The 22,366-nt window shown below is 36.6% G+C and overlaps 1 protein-coding gene across 1 annotated transcript in view; it reads right to left on the bottom strand.

The window, feature by feature from the left end:
• LOC135873632 (macrophage mannose receptor 1-like) overlaps positions 1–22,366 on the bottom strand; it is an 80,602-nt gene that overhangs the window by 23,373 nt on the left and 34,863 nt on the right. The window contains exons 11-21 of the mRNA XM_065398273.1: positions 21,538–21,686; positions 19,987–20,186; positions 19,261–19,382; positions 16,659–16,746; positions 15,144–15,288; positions 12,331–12,372; positions 12,075–12,238; positions 10,830–10,897; positions 8,747–8,847; positions 4,315–4,457; positions 1,663–1,777 (exon numbers count right to left, since the gene is read on the bottom strand). Of these exons, the coding sequence (XP_065254345.1) occupies positions 1,663–1,777; positions 4,315–4,457; positions 8,747–8,847; positions 10,830–10,897; positions 12,075–12,238; positions 12,331–12,372; positions 15,144–15,288; positions 16,659–16,746; positions 19,261–19,382; positions 19,987–20,186; positions 21,538–21,686 (1,337 nt within the window). The remainder of the gene's footprint in view (positions 1–1,662; positions 1,778–4,314; positions 4,458–8,746; positions 8,848–10,829; positions 10,898–12,074; positions 12,239–12,330; positions 12,373–15,143; positions 15,289–16,658; positions 16,747–19,260; positions 19,383–19,986; positions 20,187–21,537; positions 21,687–22,366) is intronic.

Raw genomic sequence — 22,366 nt, 5'->3', positions numbered from 1 at the left:
GAAATCAACCCTTCCTTGCACGCTTCTGTTGCCAGTAATAATATTGGTTTGTCCCACCAGTTCTACTATTCGTATGTTTCTTACCTAGAATTCAACCCTTGTGCATAATCAACCTTTCAGGAATCCGTACAATGTGGTCACAATAGGAACATTTCCTTTGGAGGGAATTCAACCACATTTTGATCAAACAGTCATATTTGATCCCTAATTTTTTCTGCACTGGGAGTCTGATTTTCTCCATCATGGAAAATCATACATTAGCATGAAGGTAATGGAATTACTCTGATTTTACAGTAATGTAACTATGAATATGTCAGAATATAACCCCATTTACTTCTCTCACTATGGCTCTGTTTGTCTATTTGTGCTCTTTTAACTTCATATCTATTGCGTTGGTGCAGTAGCAGTTTTTCATAGTCATTTTTCCTATTTTTGTTGTTGTTATTATTTTTATTATTGTAGTGCTTCGGACCAGGGCCATCATGGACCAGGACCCTTCCGTGCTAGGCACCGTACAGACACAGAACAAAAAGACAATCCCTCTCCCAAAAAGTTTAAAAAATCTAAGTAGAAGACAAGAGGCAACCGATGGTACAGGAAGATGGGGGGAGTTGTTATTTGGGGGGGGCTACTTAGGAAGGGATCAGTTAAATAGAAAGGAAAGGGAAGGGAAGAGGGTGAGGGGGACAGGGCAAGTATGGAGTGAAGTGTGAGGAGGGAGAGAGATGATTGGAACAATTAGCCAATCAGCACAGGGCAGAGAAAGTCACAGAACATTCTGCAGTTTTGACTGGAATGTCCAGAGGTCCCTGCTTTAGCTGCTTCTGATCTCTGGCTGGCTGCTCTCTGCAATTTTGCCCCAGGGCCACATGGCAGGGGAGGGAGGGAGGGAGGCACCGCCTGAATTCTAGTGCCTCTGGCATGGGCATTTCTCACATTTTCATATGAGTTTTTAATCCATTTACAACTGTTTCCCTTTCTATGACTGTCACATTTTCCTGCTTCACTTTCTTTTTGTCTTCTGCATGTGCTGTCCCACCCTGTAGCTCCCCCAAAAGAAGTGCATAATAACTTATTTCCAGTGAGGCAACACTAGGAGTTGAAGCAGTTTGAAATGGACATGTCCACAAGCCCTGATCTCATCATCAGCAGGAGAGTTCATATCAGTTTTAGGTCACTTCAGCTGTAAAGATGCTTTGCTGTTAGAAGCTTCACATTGTCCCAATGTTACTTTTCTGGCACAATGGATTGGGAAGCTGGCAACAGTCATTATGAAGCAAAAGAGTTGGGGGGGGGGGTTGGAGGAAAATTCTCAACAGATTAAATTTACAGGTGACAATCTTTAAAAGTTGACAGATAAATAACAATAATTGAGTATAACAAATCTCAAACACAGTAATCAAATCAGTCTCCCAATCAGACAGACTGGTACCTTGGTCCTATCAGCTTCTTGTTACTACTAAAAAGTATATAGCGGCACTCATATCTACAGTATATGCTTTCAAATATACATTTGTCTCATGTAACTAAATTTTTTCTTAATTCTATATGTAATTGGTGACAGACAAAAAATAGTACAATATATTACTGCTGCTGAAGATTTACACTTTAAACTTGCATTTATAATTCTTTACATTAATTGAATGATATCTGGTACAGTACCTTGCACTTGTTCATTTGGGATGGTAACTAGATTTCCTTCTAAATTCATACAAGCTGTTCGTGCAGCATGCCACGACAGTCGCTCATCTTCATTTGAGCCAAACATTTTGTAACACTGAAATAAGAATAAATCATGTAAATATTTTACTTGCTGCAATACTCCCCGCAGATAGGAAACCATCTTTTTCGAATTAACATGACTGCCATGTTCAAGTAGGAAGATGGAATGTTAAACTGTGTTCTACAAAAAGTTTGTGAGAAAGCTCCATTTAGAATAAGCTTTTTGAGGTGATGCAGTTGATTATAAAGTGAAAAGTAAAACTATAGATGCCAAAAAAGTGTGTTCTTAAAGAAAATATGTTTACCAGATTTGATTTGAAATCAGCTTAAAACAACAAGCAGAAGCTGGCTGCTTTTATAGGCCAGCTGCCTATATTTGGTGAACTACAGAATGATTGAAACCAGCTTGTATGTGTCTTTAGCCCTACAAAGTATAGGTTGAATCAAAAAGCAAAGCAGTGATTTTTGTGATAAAATGCAAATAAATACATTTTTAAAGAAATGTCTGGTAGTCTATGAGGCTGAAATTTGCACAAAAAGTGCTGGTAGTACATTGTGGAACAGAAAAATGTATCTGTGTTGACCGGAAACATTCTTTTTTCAAGTAATAACGTCAACAGATCTGTTACAATGTGTACTTCAGCCTTCTTGGAACTTGGGTACAGAGCTAGACCTCTCAGTCATGGGCAGCAGAGGAATAGTCTGTTTCTTGAAGTTCCGTCCAACTGATACAACTTCCAGGGTCAGGATAATTCCATTTTGCGTTCATATGTTACTGATTGTGTTAATTATACTTGGAAGAAAAAGCACAGTTTCTCCTATTGTGGAACATGGAGGTAATTTTCCCTAAAGAAGCAAACCTGAACTTTGTTTGTGAGTTTCCAACTCTGTCTCCGGGGTGGACTGGATCTGTGAATCTTATTATTTGCAGGATGGACATTTTCAAGTAAACATACATAAGTTTTCCTATTCTTCATCATACTAAGTTCCACAGATCTGTTACAATGGGATTCTCACACCAGTATGCTTCCAGCATGGGAAGCAGGATCATCCTTGAAATATGAACATCCAAAATAAGGTAGTATATATATCCTCTATCTTCCCCTGGGCACTTAGATATGGAGACGATTTGTGCCAAAAAGTGGCACTGGCTAAAGATTAGATGACCAACATGTAGAATTTGGTGAATTTAGATACTGATGCCCGCAAGGCTGCCTAACAGATTTCAATACTGCACATGTGACTTCTCTGCTCTGCACTGTCAGTATTCCTACAGATTCAACTTTGATACTTGACAGAAGGAAGAAATCTGTCTTGAATTCACTTTGGAAATTAATGTTATGGAAGTTGTGAAGACTACTTGTGTGAATTAAAAGTATGATTCTGGGTCTCATCAGAGAAAGCTCCCAACTTCATATATTCATCTAATTAGAGATAGTAATTATCAGGTAGTTTACTTAATGGATAGGAAGTATATTGACACTTGCCACATGGGTTTGAATGCAGTAGTGCTTTTAGGACCAGAATAGGAAATTCTTCCTATCGGGCTTATGAAATCTTTATTAGAGAGATTTGACTTTGCAGTCGTTAGGCAGATACAGCTGTGGCAACACCACTAAAGACTTTGCTTTCACAAGTTCCTGATGCTGGTGGCATTCATTCACGATTCTGAACACTAAGGGCCAGATTCTGATTTCAGATACACCAGTGTAAATCCAAAGAAACACCACTGAGACTGGATTTACACCTCTGCGATTGAGATCAGAATCTGGTCCTGAAATTCCAGTTCTCTCTCTGCTGAATGTCCTAACATTGACACAGAAAACTGGGTTAGAATAACATGTGTAAAGCCGCTCTGGATCAGTGTGGAGAGGTAATATATTGCCACCTTAGCAAAAGAACAAACAAAAACAAACAAAAAATCCAGTGTATTAAAAGTCATACACAATATCTGCATTCATAGTCTCTTGCAGAATGAATTAAGCTCCTGGAGGAATGGGACAGGGATTCTGAAGAGAAGTTATTTGTTGAACAAAATGATCTACTGTTCAGAACAGTTTCTCTAATGCACTCTGAGAGGGCTTCTTCATATGGTCTGCTCAGGGCTGATGCTGCAACTCACTTTCAGTTATCTAATAAATCTCCAAAAAAGGCATCAATCAGAAAAAAGTAGAAATTCAATTAAATATACACATTAAGATCTACCAGGATCATTACTGTGTGAAATGTATGTAAGACTTAAGGCAATTTACACTGCTTATATCCCATGATTTATTTCCTAAAGGATTTAAATATAGTTTTATAAGTTACCAGAATAGCTCAACCAACCAATAACTGAAAAAAAATCAGACCCCGTTTTTCATGAAATGGTGCATATTTTGTAAAGAAAGTCGCTTGCATGCAATTTCATCACAAATGAACATGCCAAGCATGCCATAATCCCCTTTGCATGAAAAAATAATGCATGCAGACCTAAGTCCTCTCTTTGTGAAAATCTGGCCCTCTTCCTCCAATATTGTATCATAATAATAAATATAAAAATGCATAATTCCTCTGTCTAAAATACAACACATTGTGGATATGTTACTGTACCTTATTTTGAAACAAAAGCCAAGTTTCCGGACATCCTCCTGGGGGTGAAGGTGTTGTAGGAGAAAGTGTCGCATTAATGGAACTGTTGTGCCTTTCACATATAAAAGGATTTGGATAACCACAGTTTATATCATTCCATAATCCTGAATATGAGATAAATACATAACTGGGTGAGACTCACATTTGTCATGAATACCCATCCCATGAGATACAAGGTGGGTGGGGTAATATCTTTTATTGGACCAACTTCTGTGGGTGAGAGAGACAAGCTTTTGAGCCACACAGGGCTCTTCTTCAGGTCTGGAAAGGTACTCTCAGAGTTACAGCTAACTGCAAGATGGATCTTATTGTTTAACGTAAGTGGCTAGCACATATTCTAAGGGTCCATTCAAAGTATGGAAGTTGGTCTGATAAAAGATATTACCTCACCCACCTTGTCTCTCTAATATCCTGAGACCGAAATGGCTACAGCTACACTGCATATATCCCACCCCATGTCTGTTGCATGAAAAATAATTGCAATATAGTTACATTAATTACAGTGCTGTTATTTGAAGGACATTAACAGTAAGAGTCAGTGCCTCAAAATTTGTGTAGTATTTTACACCTGTGCCAAATTAGTGTACACTGCCACCATTGCGATCTGGTGGCATTTAACACCCATTTTGCCCATGTGTAAGTGATTATACAAGACTGAGGAAGCTTTTGGGAAAGGAGGAGCCTATGAAGGATGAGCTCCACCTAAGCCAAAACGGAACCAGATTGTTGGCATGCAAAATTAAAAAGTTTGTCTTTTTTTATAGTATGGGCTGGGGGAAAGCCAACAGGTGTCGAGGAGCACATAGTTTGGATAGACACAGACATTGGGAAGATTTATTAAAGGGAATACACTTTATCTCAATAAAGAGGCTAGGACAGAAGTTGATAAAATACTTAGGAACTGAAAAGAAACAGTGAGATGAAAAAGAGTCCCATTCAATTACATCATATGAAGTCAGACAACTAAATACTGACAAATATTATAAGTGCTTGTATACAAATGTTAGAAGTCTAAACAATAAGATGAGTGAACTTGAGTGCCTGATATTAAATGAGGACATTGATATAATATGCATTACAGAAACTTGGTGGAATGAGGATAATATAATAATAATAATAATTAATGGAGATATCCCATCTCCTAGAACTGGAAGGGACCTTGAAAGGTCATCGAGTCCAGCCCCCTGCCTTCACTAGCAGGACCAAGTACTGATTTTGCCCCAGATCCCCAAGTGGCCCCCTATAATTAAGAGGACATGGTAATAGCAGGGTACAAAATATATAGCAATGACGGAGAAAGTCACTGTGGGGACAGTGGCAGTATATGTGAAAGAAAGCATAAGGTCAAATATAGTGAAAATCTTAAATGAATCAAACTGTACTATAGAATCTCTATTGATAGAAATTCCATGCTTAAATGGTAACTGTATAGCAGTAGGAATATACTGCTGACCAATATGGTGATGGTGATTGTGAAATGCTCAGGAAGATTAAAGAGGCGATAAAAACCCAGAAAACCCAATAATAATGGGGGATTTCAACTATCCCCATACTGACTGGGTTTATGTCACCTCAGGAAGGGATGCAGAGGTAAAATTTCTACACACTTTTAATGATTGCTTCTTGGAGCAACTAATCCTGGAACCCACAAGAGAAAAGGCAATTCTTGATTTAGTCCTAAGTGGAGCACAGGGTCTTGTCTAAGAGGTGAATATAGCTGGACCACTTGGTAATAGCGACCATAATGTAATTAAATTTAACATCCTTGTAGGGGAGAAAATACCAAAGAAACCCACCATAGATGCATTTAACTTGAAAAAGGCAAACTATACAAAATGAGGACACTTGCTAAATAGAAATTAATAGAAACAGTCAAGGATGAAATGCCTGCAAGTTGCATGGAAACTATTTAAAAACACTATAATAGAGGGGCTAATTAAATGTACATCCCAAATAAAATAAAAAAATAAAACAGTAAGAGAACAACAACAAAAATCCCACCACAGCTAAACAGCAGAGTAAGAGAGGTAGTGAGAGGCAAAAAGGCTCCTTTAAAAATTTCCTACAAAGGAAAATAGAAAGGAGCATAAACTCTGTCAAGTCAACTGTAAATGTATAATTAGGCAGGTCAAAAAAAATCTGAAGAGCAACTAGCAAAAGACACAATAACTAACAGCAAAAAATTTTTAAGTTGATCAGAAGCAGGAAGCCTGCCAATAGTGGGAACAACAGATGATTGAGGCGCTAAAGGAGCACTTAAGTCAAGGCCATTACAGAGAATTCTTTACATTGGTCTTCAGGATGTGAGGCAGATTCCCAAACATTCTTTTTAGGTGGCAAATCAGAGGAACTGTCCCAGATTGAGGTGTCAATTGAGGAAATATTGGAACGCATTGATAAATAAGAAGTCACCAGGATCAGATGGTTATACTCTTGAATGAGTACCAGGCAAATTGGTTGAAATTGTAGTAAAGAACTATCAGACACACAGATGAACAAGATATGTTGGAAAAGAGTGAACATGGCTTTTGTAAAGGGAAATCATGCCTCACCAATATATTAGAATTCTCTTAAGGTGTCAGTAAGCATGTGGACCAGGGTGATCCACTTCATATAGCATAACTGGATTTTCAGAAAGCCTTTGACAAGTCCCACACCTAAGACTCCTAAGCAAAGTAAGTGGTCTTTTGATAAGAGGGAAGGTTCTCTATGGATCAATAACTGGTGAAAAGTTAGGAAACAAAAGGTAGGAATAAATGGTCAGTTTTCACAATGGGAACAGGTAAATAGTGGACTCCCCCAATGATCTGTACTGGGACTCGTGCTGTTCAATATATTCATAAATGATCTGGAAAAAGGGGTGAGCAGTGATCTAGCAAAGTCTGCAGGTAACACAAAATTACTCACGATAATTAAGTCCAAAGCAGACTGTGAAGAGTTACAAAGGAATCTCACAAAACTGGGTGAGTGGGTAATAAAATGGCAAATGAAATTCTATGTTGATAAGTGAAAAATAATGCACATTGGAAAAAATAATCCCAACTACACATACAAGATGGTGGGGTCTAAATTAGCTGTTACTACTCAAGAAAGAGATCTTGGAGTCATTGTGGATAGTTCTCTGAAAACATCCACTCAGTGTGCAGCGGCAGTCAAAAAAGTGAACAGAATGTTGGGAATCATTAAGAAAGGGATAGATAATAAGACAGAAAATATAATATTTGACTCTATATAAATCGATGCTATGCCCACATCTTGAATACTGCGTGCAGATGTGCTGCCCCATCTCAAAAAAGATATACTGGAATTGGAAAAGGTTCAGAAAAGGGCAACAACAATTATTAGGAAAACATCTACTCAATGTGCAGTGGCAGTCAAAAAAGCTAACAATGTTAGGAAGCATTAGGAAAGGGATGGATAGCTAGACAAACGATAAAACAGAAAATACCATAATGCCACCATATAAATCCAGGAATATGCCCATGTGTGCAATTCTGGTCACCCCATCTCAAAAAGATATATTAGGATTAGAAAAGGTACAGAGAAGAGCTACAAAAATGATTAGGGGTATGAAACAGTTTCTGCATGAGGAGAGATTAAAAAGACTGGGACTGTTCATTTTAGAAAAGGGATGATGAAGGAGGGATATGATAGAGGTCTATAAAATCATGAATGGTGTGGAGACAGTGAATATGGAAGCGTTATTTACCCCTTTACATAACACATGAACCTGGGGTCAACCACTGAACATAACAGGCAGCAGGTTTAAAAAAACACAATGCACAATCAGCCAAAGGATGTTATAAAAGCCAAAACTATATAACTGGGTTAAAAAAGAATTATGTAAGTTCATGGAGGATAGGTCCATCAATCGCTTTTAGCCAAGATGGTGAGAGATGCAGTCTCATGCTCCGGGTGTCCCTAAACCGCCGATTGCCAGAAGCTGGGACTGCATGACATGGGATGGATCATTTGATAATTGCTCTTTTCTGTTCATTCCTTCTGAAGCACCTGCACAGGTCACTATCAGAAGACAGACCACTGGTCTGACCCAGCATGGACATTCTTATGTTCCTGAGATGAAAGGCAATGGAAAGGTTTGAAGAATTTGTTATTTATGCCATCCACATTAATTTCTTAGTAGCACATTAGCTCAGTTAATAATAATATTATTTATAATAATACTTTTAATATTTATATTAATATTTATATAGCAACCATGCCCAGTGGCCGCTGTTAGGTCCCATTGTGCTGGATACAATAGAAACACATATGAAGAGAGTTAATTTTTTGTAATACCTCTAAAAAGAAAAAGAAATAAACCACAGAAGCAAAAATTAATGACCTACACAAAGAAAACAAAAATTAAATCCAGAAATGTCATATTACTCACCTAAGTTTTTATACATGACTACACAGTTTTCATCGTTGTTTGCAAAGTTGGGTTCATGTGCTGCCCATGCTAAGAAATTCACAGGGGTTCCATCTATCCAGCTTAAAAGTCAGACAAAACAGAACCTATTTATGCATAAATTTATTTGCTTCCATGTTACAAAAATCATTTTGCAAAATGTTGAAGAAGTCTATCAACCATTTAGTTTAGAGTGCTTTACTTGTCCAACTTCCATTAATATTAAAAGTTATGAGATTGCTAAAGACTTAACTGAGAAGAGAAAATATGTTTTATATATTTTTACTTTGATTATCCCTGTGTTTATTCTGTATCTATAGATATACTAACTTTCTTTTTAAATATCTGGCTATATTTACCAATACACTCCAGCTGCTTTGGCACAGGTCTGGTGATGCAAAGCAGCCATAAACATGGCTTAGCTGCATTGCTAGAGCAGCAAAAGACAGTCCAAGTGTGTTGGCGAATATGGTACATATTCTAGCTCCTTGTCTATTTTCTTTTGTTTTTTATTTTTCTGTAAACAATTGATTGATTTCAATTTATATAATGAATAATACAGAAAAAACAAGACTATGAAGATGTGATAAGGTGCATATAGTGATTTCTATGAAAAAGTCAACAGTTACTATCATATGAAACCTGAGATATGTTAATTATTTCCTATTTTAAATACAGGAAAAGCCTGCAATATTTCAGGCACCATGGTGTGGTAACTGCTGGCCAAAAAGGAATATTATACATGGTGACCCCTGCAAGGAAGGAAGATATGGTAGTAAGTACTTATATATAACTATGAACTTTGTTGAAAAGTAACGAGTGAGAAACAAACCTACTGTTTCTACAAAGGCACAGGCCTTGTGTTACAGCTGAGTTTGCCCCTGATTTGCGCAGTATTTTAATACCCCTTTGTACCTCCCAATCCTGGGACCCAAGACAATTCTGAATGTAGCCAAAGGGCCACTATGGAAGCTAGGGATCAGCATGGCACAGCAGAATCCAGACACTCCCATTTCCCCCAATCCAGGCTTTAACTCTAGCATCACTTTTTCTATTCCTTCTGAGTAAAAGCTATTTTTTTAAAAAAATCATTTTTTCTTTTGAGTTAACTGGAGATATGTCTAAACTGAAATTGGATTGATCCAGTTCTATTGGTAGTCAAATTAAAAAAAAAAAAGATTTATACCTGGTAGAACTTCAAAACTCAGGGCTGTCTCTCCAATTAAAATCTTTTGGGATGCACTACTAAACTTAAAACAAATGGCAAAGTACAACTTTTCAAAATCCATCAGAACTACTGAACTTTAAAAAAAAGGTTTCAAAGGGGTAGCCGTGTTAGTCTGTATCAGCAAAAACAACGAGGAGTCCTTGTGGCACCTAAGAGACTAACAAATTTATCACAAATAAATGTGTTAGTCTCTAAGGTGCCACAAGGACTCCTCGTTGTTGTTGTTGTTGTTTTTTTTTTTTAAATATTAATGTTCTAATATTCTTAAGGAATTAATGGATTTGTAAGGGTTTAAGAGCCTGAGCCAACTCCCTCTGGAGTCAATGAAAAAACACTATTGACTTCAATGGAAGTTGGTCTTCTATGAGGGCAGAATTTGGTCCTTTATCAATAGATAAACATTCTTTTAAATTCCTCAGTGGGGTTTTACTTTGTAAGATTCAGACCAATGGCGTAACCGAGTGCACGATTCAACTCAATTCCCCACCCCCACCCCACTATAGAAAATGTAAAGTAGCTATTATAGTGATCAATCGTATAGAAATGCTATAATAAATAACAAATGTGGGATTTTTCTAAAAATTTTGAATTAAATATGCTTGTGAACTGAGATCTTTATGCCAATATTTAGTCCAGAATAAATTTTTACAACCCTCAGTAATGGAAACACTAAGGGGGACATCGTGGTCTCACTGAAGTCAATGGCAAAACAGTCTCAGTGACTTTGACGGGGCCACAATTTCACCCTAAAGTTCTCTGTAATCACAGCTTTGTCCAACACAAGACCTGTTTCACTACAGTACATCTGACTAGCGTTGATGTTGCTTGTTTACTTACCTAACCTGTTTATCCAAACTCAGTTCTAAACCAATGAAATATGCATCTTCTTTGCCATTTTTCATGATCTAAAATAAAAAGATAAATCTTAAACACTTCCTCTTTATATATCAAAAATATTTTAGTGTAACTGCCTGGAGAGTGAGTTACAGGTCCCCCTCTGTGCTGATCCACAGAGGATATAAGTTGTTTCATCCCGCAGCAATAGAGTTTTGACTCTTTAGCTTAAGTCGTAGCAGCTCATGCTTTTAGCTCTGGAGGTACCCAGTTCAATCCCCAATATATTGGCCAAGAGGGTGGCCATCACATGAGTACTTATTTCAGTTTCTCTTCAAAGTTGTTGGATTTAATACCTAAAGAAATTTCTAGTGACGGACATTCTCTCTCCTATGATTTGGATTAAATCCTTCACCTCCTTTCACTATTGCTCTTTAGTCAGTTGAGCAAAATTGTTATTTAATGAAAGTCTGCCTTATAAGCACATGTCGGATTTTATAAAATGGAAATCAACTCATAGGCTACAGGAGAATTTACCCCAAATTTCCTAATCACTCAAGGTAAACAAGCTCTTCCCTGGGTCTCAATCTATGCCCCAAATTCTCACTTCCCTCTCAAGATTTTGCCAGTCATACAATGCTGAGAGATAGGAGACAAACCTGATGGTTGGCAATTCCACTTCTATTCTTCTCTCTCTCTCTCTCTCTCTCTCACACACACACACACACACACACACACAAGCTGAAATCAACAAGACCATGAGCCTTTGATTTTATCTGGAGTATTGCATTTAAGGTCTCCAGGTCTGCAGGGTATTTTGAAGTTGTCAAGCGACCTAGCAGCGCAGTAATTTCAGGCCAGATCCTGCCCATCTTATCGGTGAAAACTTCCACTTTATTCAGTTCTTTTGAGACTGACAAGTGAAGCAGTGGCTAACTCTGACAACTGTTACTTTGCAAAGCAATTTGGTTCTTGTTAAAAATCTGATTTATAGCCATAAATTGATTCAAATTAAAGTTTAAGATCAACCGGCAATTGCTAACTCAGTCCCTGTCTTGACTACTTTGCCAACTAAAGGCCTAATTCACCACTGCATTATTGCAGTTTTATGACAATGTAACTACATTGCTTTCACGGGCATAAAACTGGAACAACATAGTAGTGAATCAGGCTCTAAGGTGAAATATTCGGTGACCATGTTCACTGTACTAGATTACTAATTGCTGAAGCAAGACCTGGTTTGCTCACATATCTCCATAGCATCTTTCTTTCACTGTCACCCTCAATGACAACAAGATCTCCAAAATTCTTCTTGCAAAACTCCCGGCCTTTTTCCATGGGAACACTTTCTGTGCTGAAATAATACTGCTTGTCTTCTTGTATAATCCATCCATCATCTGTGATTTTATATTCTGTAAGGAAAATAATGAGGCTATATTTATTGCCCCTCTCATACATATTATTCTCATTATAATTATTAAAATACATTACTAAAAAAACTCACTGGGACTAGGAGGCTCTGTTGGTTCAGGATTTACTTTTGCTCCTGTAAAATAAAATAAAACCACATGTAATACACCTCATTGCCATGTAGCACAACCTCCCTCTCCCCCGCCCGTACTCAAGTTTATATGGTAAAGTTTAAAGAAAACATTTCTGCCCCAAAGCACTAGATTCCAGTCATTCTTTATATATACACAATACACTGTAAGTTACCTTTAAATGTGTGTCAGAATTGAATTAGAACTGTTTTGAGATGCATGGGGCACAGCAGATGCTTGTACTGCTCTGCGAAAGCTTCTATGCCTCCTTTTTGTATTGATTTTGTATACAAACTAGTATGTGCAGTGGAAGATAAGAGGCAGACTAGGAACAATCCATTAACAGGTGTTACTAGGTTTAATATTTTTCAGATAAATTTTTGTCATTGAAAAATGGCCTTTTCTCTCAAACAATTTTTGTTAAAAAAATTGATAACTTTTAAAACATTTTTCTTTTCAGAAAATGTTATAAAAAACCATGATGACATTTTTCATTTACTGAAACTGGATTTTCAGAAAATGAAAGTCAAGTATTAGGGGGTAGCCGAGTTAGTCTGTATCTACAAAAACAACAAGGAGTCTGGTGGCACCTTAAAGACTAACAGATTTATTTGGGCATAAGCTTTCGTGGGTAAAAACCTCACTTCTTCAGATGCATAGAGTGAAAGTTACAGACGCAGGCATTATATACTGACACATGGAGAGAAGGGAGTTACTTCGCAAGTGGAGAACCAGTGTTGACAGGGCCAATTCAATCAGGGTGGATGTAGTCCACTCCCAATAATAGATGAGGTGTCAATTCCAGGAGAGGAAAAGCTGCTTCTGTAATGAACCAGCCACTCCCAGTCCCTATTCAAGCCCAGATTAATGGTGTTAAATTTGCAAATTCTGAAACAGCAGAACTAAAATTCATTTGCAAATTTAACACCATTAATCTTGGCTTGAATAGGGACTGGGAGTGGCTGGCTCATTACAGAAGCAGCTTTTACTCTCCTGGAATTGACACTTCCTCATCTATTATTGGGAGTGGACTACATCCACCCTGATTGAATTGGCCCTGTCAACACTGGTTCTCCACTTGCGAAGTAACTCCCTTCTCTCCATGTGTCAGTATATAATGCCTGCGTCTGTAACTTTCACTCTATGCATCTGAAGAAGTGAGGTTTTTACCCACGAAAGCTTATGCCCAAATAAATCGGTTAGTCTTTAAGGTGCCACCAGACTCCTTGTTGTTTTTTTCAGAAAATGAAAGATGTTAACCGTTTAGATAAGGTTTTTGATAAAACTTTCATTTGAAAAATGTTGTGAAAATATGCTTTACAACAGGTCCATTTCAAATCCTGTAAAATGAAAACAATTTTGAATTTTTTTGTGAAATTTTTCAGTTCATGCATAGTACCAGCTGAAAAAAGAACTATCACAATATATTGGAGTGGAGTTTAACACTTTTCCTGATAATTTCTCAGTAGCATAAAAGGCAGGCCACAGGTACCCTCTGAGCTTTAAGTCAAGTCATATCATGGATTTTCCTGGTAGCTGGCACTACAGAAAATGACTTTCCACTACACTTGATGTCTTTCTGTCTATGTCATCTGTTTTCAGTCATTTTCCTTGCTGAGTAAATAGAATCTCAAAAGTGTTAACCTTTTAGTGAAATTTCCTATTGAATTTCCAGAAATTTCTTTACCCATCATAAGCGGATCTTTCTGCTCTAACTTTCTGCTCTCATTTATCTGAAATGTGACCTTCACTCTATGCTCTCCCTAAATAAAAGACTGTGATGAGGTAATTGCTGGAGCAGTCACTGAAATACTTAAAATTAGCTATTTATGCTGCTTCTAGAACTTGAAGTTTCCTTGATTTGGAGCTTTTGGGGCTTGATGCCACAAGAAAACAGAATTCCTTAATAAAGGTGTCCTCATGCCAGCCATCCAAACTTTGAGTTCAACACGTTCAGGACACATTTGTTAAGGTCATCCTAATTCTGGATATGTTTACCTGCTACCATAACTTTAAAGCTACTGACCTGGTTTTTTTCAAACTTCATTTGTTTTGAAGATTTCTGAGACCTAAAAATCAAACCATGTTTGAAGGAAATTGGTTCAGTAGCTGAAATAGAAAAATTCTACTGCATATGCACAGTGGCTTTAAAACTATGGAATTGATTTTCTTCAGTTTGGCTTGAAGAATCTCGGATCTCAAAATAGAGATGTGGAAAATAACCACAATTTACAATATCTAGCTTCAGTTATCTGGCCAAAAAAAGTCTAATTAGAACATGCAAAGGAGAACCAATTTTTCACATTTTAAAAACACACACAAAAAAAAAAAAAAAAAAAAAAAAAAGATTGAATTGATCTGAGAGAAAAAAAACTTTCCAATAAACTTAAATCAAACCTCAGAAAATATTAATCCAAAAGGAATTTGTTGGAGAAAAGCATGAACAAAAGAAAAGGGAAAATTTGAATTCAATTTGAAATTCAATTTTAAAGCTATCTGTGCCTGTTAGAATAAAATGAATGAAATTCAAGAATCACACTCCCTTCCTTAGGGCATGAAAAAGAGTAAGGCAGACTCATGGATATAATACCAGGACACCCCTTAGATATTCTATATCTCTAAATTTAATGAAGACAGATGAATTAATACTCTCACACTGTTCTTATTTCACTTCTTGTATGTGACATTCTGAAGTCAAAACTATTTTTTTAAATTAGACAAAAATATCATTTATGTTTTGTTTATTGTTCTTATTTAAAGGTGGAAGTAATTATACCTTTCTTTATTTCACAAATCCAGTCATATACATAGTCACAGTGCCTGTCATTCCATAACATGCTGGAATCTCCACTGAGTTCTACACAAAGTTCCATTCCTTGATAATTATTGGGTTCTCCATAGGCCCAGTTTGTATATATCATCTAAAGTGGAAATATAATTGTATTACTATTTTCTTCATAGAAAGAGATAGTAACTGCTCTGCAGCAGGAAAACCAGAAAGACCCAAGTTGGATTTCCAGTGTCAAGCTGGAAAATAAAGCTGGTCAGAAAAATGGAATTTCTATTCTGTGGAAAATTCTGAACATTTCAAAATGTGTTCACATTCTGAATTGGGATCAAAAGTTAAAATTTCTAAATTTCTTGCAGAATGGAAATTCAAAAAAAAGTATTCAGAAACATCAAAACATTTTGAGAACATCAAAATATTTTGTTTTGATAAGGTAAAATGTTTTGTTTTTATGATGTTGAAATATGATAATATATTAAATAAAATATAACAACATGAATATTTAATGCAGTATAAATCAAAACAAAATGAACTGAAACAAAATTGAAACAAAACATTTTACCTTATTGAAACAAAACAAAGAAGTCTAAATGATTCTTTTTAGAGAGACAAGGTGGGTGAGGTTATATCTTTTATTGACCCAACTTCTGTTGGTGAGAGAGAGAGAAGCTTTAGAGCTTACTCAGAGCTCTTCTTTAGATTCTTTTCAACATTTTTTCCAGCTAAAATTACATTGAAATCAAAATATAACCCACAAAATATTTAAATTTCAACAAAAATCACATTTTCAAAATGAAAAATGTTCTGTTGAACTTTTTTTTTTTTCTTTTTTTTCTTTTTAAACCAGTTCTACTGGAAAATACACACACAAAGCCAAATTCACTACAGTTGCTTCAGTTTTACACCTTGGCTTCAAGAGAGTTACACTGGCAAACAAGTAGTATGACCTATCGAGTGCTGAGCTCTGCAGGATCAGGTTCTAAATTAGCTCCGGAAAAGAGTAAATTTACAAGACCTAAGCTATTTCCTGTTACATTTTATTCATTTTAATTTTTACAAAACAGAAGGGTAAAGGGGCAGCAATCCATGGCTCTAGGTGTTACAGATAGTATTTTAAACTACCATTATTATATTTTACAACTACACCAATTTCACCAAGCCTTTATCACCAAAAATGGACAGGCAAAAAACAGACATTAAAAAAAATCTCCTTCCTGTAGGCAAGTCAGAGCAATTTCTCTTTTGTGACTATACCTCTGTGTACATATACTCCCTTATGATTATATTAGTCACTTTTAGTCTTCATTTTTTATTTTAAACATATTTTACAATACAAAAAATAGTGTGTTGTATACAAAATCTGGCTACAGGATAGCTATTCATCAGCCTTGCACATGGCAGCTTAACAGGGGTTCAGGAATAAAATTATTTAAAAAAAAAAAGCATGAGGATTACAGAGTCAGAAAGAAAAAAAAACAATTGTGAAAAAACTAAATCACTCACTGGAGACCCATCACTCCAAGCAAATCCATCATCAGGATTCAAATAATATAAACCTATCCAGAATTTCTGATGATAGTATCCATTTTTCCTAAAACACAAGATATACAGACAGATTAAAGAAAAACAAGAGAAACATTTTTATATGAAATAAGTTTCAAAAATCTAAATCACACCAAGAAGTTTCATAAACTTTCTGTGAAAATACTCCTAAAATCTGTTGGAAACATACCTGAATATTGAGAATCTGTCATCCGATAATTTAAAATTAACTATTTACAACTGCTAGGATCATCTGTGGACTCGTAGAAATATAGAAATGAAATACCGAGTCACATTTCTGTGTAGGAGAGGTCCCAAATGCTGAGTTACCATATACTGGCCCAGTGGAAAATTCTGATTGAAACAATGAGTGTGAGGACTTATCTAAATGATAAAGTCTCACTGGTTTAACTTCAGGTGTGATTTTACTGTGACTGCGCTGCAGCAAGAAATTGTACAAATGGTATAAAGAGGAGAATAAAGAGTCAAGAACAAAGGGGGGCGGGGCTGGCTAGTAGGTATTTGGGAAAATTAACAAAAGGTATTTAGGCATTTAATGATGCACACAGGTGCCTCGTGGGATTTTCAAAAGTGTCTAAATGAGTTAGACTTTCAATAAAAGTTAGGTATCTAACCTGCTTAGGTGCTGTTGAAAACCTTATTAGGTGCGTACCTGCATCTTTAGGCAGCTAAATACCTTTAAAAAATTGGCCTCATTGTCTGAGATTTATTAATAATAATAATAATATACGGAAATATACCTATCTCATAGAACTGGATGGGACCCCAAAAGGTCATCAAGTCGATGACCCTGCCTTCACTAGCAGTACCAAGTAATGATTTTGCCCCAGATCCCTAAGTGGCCCCCTCAAGGATTGAACTCACAACCCTGGGTTTAGCAGGCCAAACCACTGAGCTATCTAGTCAAACTGTTAATGTTGACAACTTCCCTGTTGGGGTGTTTTGACTGGTTGTTTTTTTGTTGCTCTGGCCTTCCCCCCAGTTGGAGATGGGCCGAATCAATGGAGTACTTTAACCTTATTGACCAACCCATCCATTCAGGACCTTTCACAGTCACATAATGAATCAGATCAAGACTACCATAAAATCCAGATATCCCAGTCTTGGACTCAGTCCACTAGCTCACAGCTGCCCACACTCTGTTGGTTTTAATTTTAATGAAGTTGGGGATGGGGTGAGGCATCCAAAACAACATCTCTCTCCTTAAGCACAGGAGTACACACATATAATATACTTGTATTCCCATATGCCAGAAGATATGCAGTTTGTATATCAGTATTTATAATGTAAATATATTGTTGGGGTTTTATTGCTATTTATTAATTTCAAAGGAATTAAATTGCATACAAACTGCCCTGCCCAAAAAGGACAACAACAGAACAGAAGCAGAAAAAGGGAACTTTTTATTTTAATCAGGTAAAAATGCAGGGTTTTTTGCATGTAAAATTATTGAAAACCTCCAAGTTGTTCATTGCAGGATATATTATGCATAATGATCATTAATGAAAGTAACGATGGTAAAACAGTGTCCTAATAATGGAAAGTTAAAATGGTCTCTAAAATTGCCTCTGGAAGGGGGGAGGGATAGCTCAGTGGTTTGAGCATTGGCCTACTAAACCCAGGGTTGTGAGTTCAGTCCTTAAGGGGGGCCACTTAGGGATCTGGGGCAAAATCAGTACTTGGTCCTGCTAGTGAAGGCACGGGGCTGGACTCAATGACCTTTCAAGGTCCCTTCCAGTTCTAGGAGATAAATAAATTAATGGAGATATCCTATTTTATTTTAAGTTGCACACACAGCTTGCATTTCCACATGCAGTAAAGTAGAAGACTGAGTAACTATCCTATCTGCATCCACTAAAGCCTGCTGACATCAATGATAAGGCTCTGACTTCAATGGCCTTTGAATCAGGTCCAGAGCTCTAACCTGCACATGCAAAATTTACAAGCATAATTTAAGGCCTCATTGAAACTTTGGCCAATAATATTTGATTTAGGTGTTTTGGAATACACGGGGATTGTTTTCAGAAGCTATTACTAGAAAAACCTGTTTTGTGATGTGCACGCTGCTTTTCTTAAAAAATACATTTGATCACATTGATAATGTATTACCCTATGTTATGAGTTCCTTTACTAGAGACCACGTAATTGCATTGACATTCCCTGCATAGGAGCAAAGCTATTTGAAATTGTTTCAACAACCTGGTTAGTTAGAGCTAGGGAACAATAAAAACCTTGACCAGTTTTATGTGAACATTTTCCTCCTTCATAAATTTTCCTATGTTGTACCAAATTACCTCTGTGGCAATTTTATAAATTCCCAAATAATATGCAGGCAAAAGTACACCAATTCATTAAACTTTTGGAATCCCTAACTGATTGTAAATATTACAATTCTAAAATATTTTAAATTGGATGACAAATATTGTACCAAAGTATAAATATTTAGCTGAAACCAACTATTGCAGGAAGGATCAAAAGGCATTTATTTTTCTCATTTAATGGATAAAGTGAAAAAATAACCATAATATAGATAGATACTCACGCTACGGAACGCCAAATAACATATTGTTCTTCTTTACCATTAATGGTGGCCAGATCTCCTCCTATAGCTCTACAATATTCTTGAGATTCCAACCATGATTTCTTTTGATCTCTTGAAAAAGGCTAATGAGAGTATATTTTACAATCAGAGATACACTATATGCATCATAGAATCAAAAAACATGAGCTATTTCCCCTATGGTATGATGTCATACAATCTAACAAATCAAAAAGCAGACAGTATAAAATTTAAAATGTGTTATACAGATTACAGAATGCCTTGTACACAGAATCTGTTTCACTTTACATGCAAACATTTGAGCCACAGCTAGCAGAGGGCACTGGTGAGACCAACCTCTACTACAATACAAACAATGAGGAAAAAACAGTTTAAAATTTAATAGGAGTTAGAGATGTGGGAGAAGAAAAGTCAGGTTTGAACACCAAAGGTGAGAAGCGAGGGGAGCAGTTGCAAGCCTCTCTCGCCTATTGTTGTGCATTATTAAATAGTTGCTGGTGTCTGCATTTCAGTGATGGGTGAGGTGACCCCTACCTATAGCTTGTAAATCCTATTTACAAAACACTCAGAGATCCTTTCAGGATGGAGAGAAAATGCAGACATGTCTAGTCTGCACGGAAGTCATTATTGTTTAAGTTCTTCTTTGCACTTCTGTGTTTCAAACATGTACAGAGTCTATATTAATTCAGAATTATTTGCTGTACTTACTTTGAAGCAGAAACTAATACGATTGTTTGAGTCCCAACCTTCTGGGCATGTGGGGGCAGGAGTTGTTGTTGGAATAGGCGGAGGTGTCACTCCCTCAGCCCACTGTTTACAGAGAAATTTTGCCTTTTCCTCACATTTCACAACATCCCATAATCCACCAGCAATTCCAGTCCTCATGGCAACACAGCCTGACTTTCTTCCTTTATACATATAAAAAGAAATGAAAACCAAACTGTGTATCATCTAGAACTTCATGAACTTTGAGTTCTGTCCTGATATAAACGAATTATATTTCTGCACACATTCAAATGGATAATTTTTTCAACTCACAAAGGTCATTCAGTGAATTTAAGGGACATATATGTCTAGTATACTTAGTCAGTACATATCATCCTGTTGCCTTTTAGTGGCTGGCCCTAGCAGCTTCACAACCTTCTAGTCTCTGACAACTACAGTTTTCCTCTGAACTCAAGCGGTAGAGGCTTGTGTTTTTGGTGCTATGTTCTCAGTTTTAACAGACCCCGGTTTTGGTCCCTTTTGATGACTGCAGTGTCTGTATCTATGTAGCCCACAGTTCTTTTACACATGCCTTGTATGATTTACCAAAGCCAGTGGGCATTTTTCAACATGCATCAAAAGCATTTGAACATAAAGGCTAACCACAGGATCTTATGAAAAGTAATGCAGAATTTTGTTCACTATTGGCATAGCGAATGGTCGGCATGGTGTCTAGCAGCACCTAAGTCCTACTTAAACCCTATTTTCAGAACTTAAGGGCTGCACAAGCCATTGGGCTGGCCTTCTGCAAAGGGGTGAATTACAACCACGCAGATGGAATCGAATCCATTGAAATATCCTCAGATAATTAAGTGATCTAAATAAATCTGGTGTTCAACAGAATAAGCTGTCCTAGGGACAGCCTGTTAGCAGGATGGCATGATATTTTCATATTAAAAAACAGGTTTTTAGGATGAACACTTAGGATGGCTTAGCTAATATTCACAAGGCTAATTTTCAATTCTATTTTTGGCCCCACTCATTCAATGCTAGGTTACCCCAAACTAACTATATAACTGTTTAGTGATATTCCCTCTGGTAACATACTGATTATGATGGGGTCAAGTACATCACAAGACACCTCACCCCCTATTTCCTATCTAGCATTCTCTCTAAGCCACCATACACTATGTACTCCATGTCAGCCCAGCCCTAACACTAACTCAGTCTTTCCCATTACAATGGCAAATCAGAACCGATTTCAATTTGAGCTTTTTCCAAGCTTGTATACAATCCCATTTCAACACTAACCAGCAGGCTAACATAATGCAGGCACGCAGATCACTTACACCATTCACACCAAAGTAGCAAACCAAAATTCCTGACAATGATACCCTTCACCAAAGAAGCATCTGCAAACTGCCAACTGCTGTACAATCCAGCAGAGAATATAGAATGAATTGCTAAGGGAATTACAATTTTTTTTTGTCTAAACATTGAGTATTGCAGTGTGGCCCCTGTACTCCCCAACCAATATTGTAGTGCTATATATACCTGGCATTTCTGAATTCCAGTGCGTGAATAAGACTGCTTCACCATTTGTCCACTTGAAAGTCCCCTTTTCTTGTATATTTGAAAGACCAATCCAAAAATATTTTTCAGGCCTCAGCCCAGTCAGACTAGTTAGAAAAGCTTGTTCGTATCTGCACAAAAAGAAGACAATAGTCAAATTGGTTTTAAATCAATATTTGTACATAGTATGTCATTATCATTTATATTACAAGAGTTATTAAATGAGTGGTTTAGGCATATTTATTTGTACAACACAACAGAATAAAGTGGAATCATTCACAGAGGACATATTTGGCATATTTTGAATTTGTAATTTCTCTCACCCCTTTCCTTCTGTAGAGTAAACAAAATTATATGCAGAAGGACTGAAGTAGTGTGAACAAGTGAAGGGAAAGAAAGGCACCTAGTGTTATCTTGGTGGAATATAATCTTAATTCTAGAGAATTTACAGTAGTTCTATATTTTAAATATTTGGTGCTATATGCAAGACAGCAGTTTGGTGTTAAAATAACCACAAGTATCTACTCCAGATTAAAGGCTCTGTCATACTAAAGAAGAAGTAAACAAAAGTATGCAGTCTAGGATGGTATTGACAGAAACTAAAATTCACTACTTCAACTAACAATCATGAAAATCAAATCTGTTAACTAAGAACATCATATAAATAATGTGTGCTTATGGGGCTGGGAAGATGTAGAAATAAAACTCAGCTATACTTAAAAGTCAGCAATACATAGAAGGCTCATTGGAAATACGATAGAGATGGGAGTCTTGCAAAATCAAAACATTTAAAAAACATTTGCATATTTGT

The sequence above is a fragment of the Emys orbicularis genome, chromosome 2 (genome assembly GCF_028017835.1).
Source record: "Emys orbicularis isolate rEmyOrb1 chromosome 2, rEmyOrb1.hap1, whole genome shotgun sequence".
NCBI classification, from domain to species: Eukaryota; Metazoa; Chordata; order Testudines; family Emydidae; genus Emys; species Emys orbicularis.
This window is presented reverse-complemented; position numbering and strand designations above follow the sequence as displayed.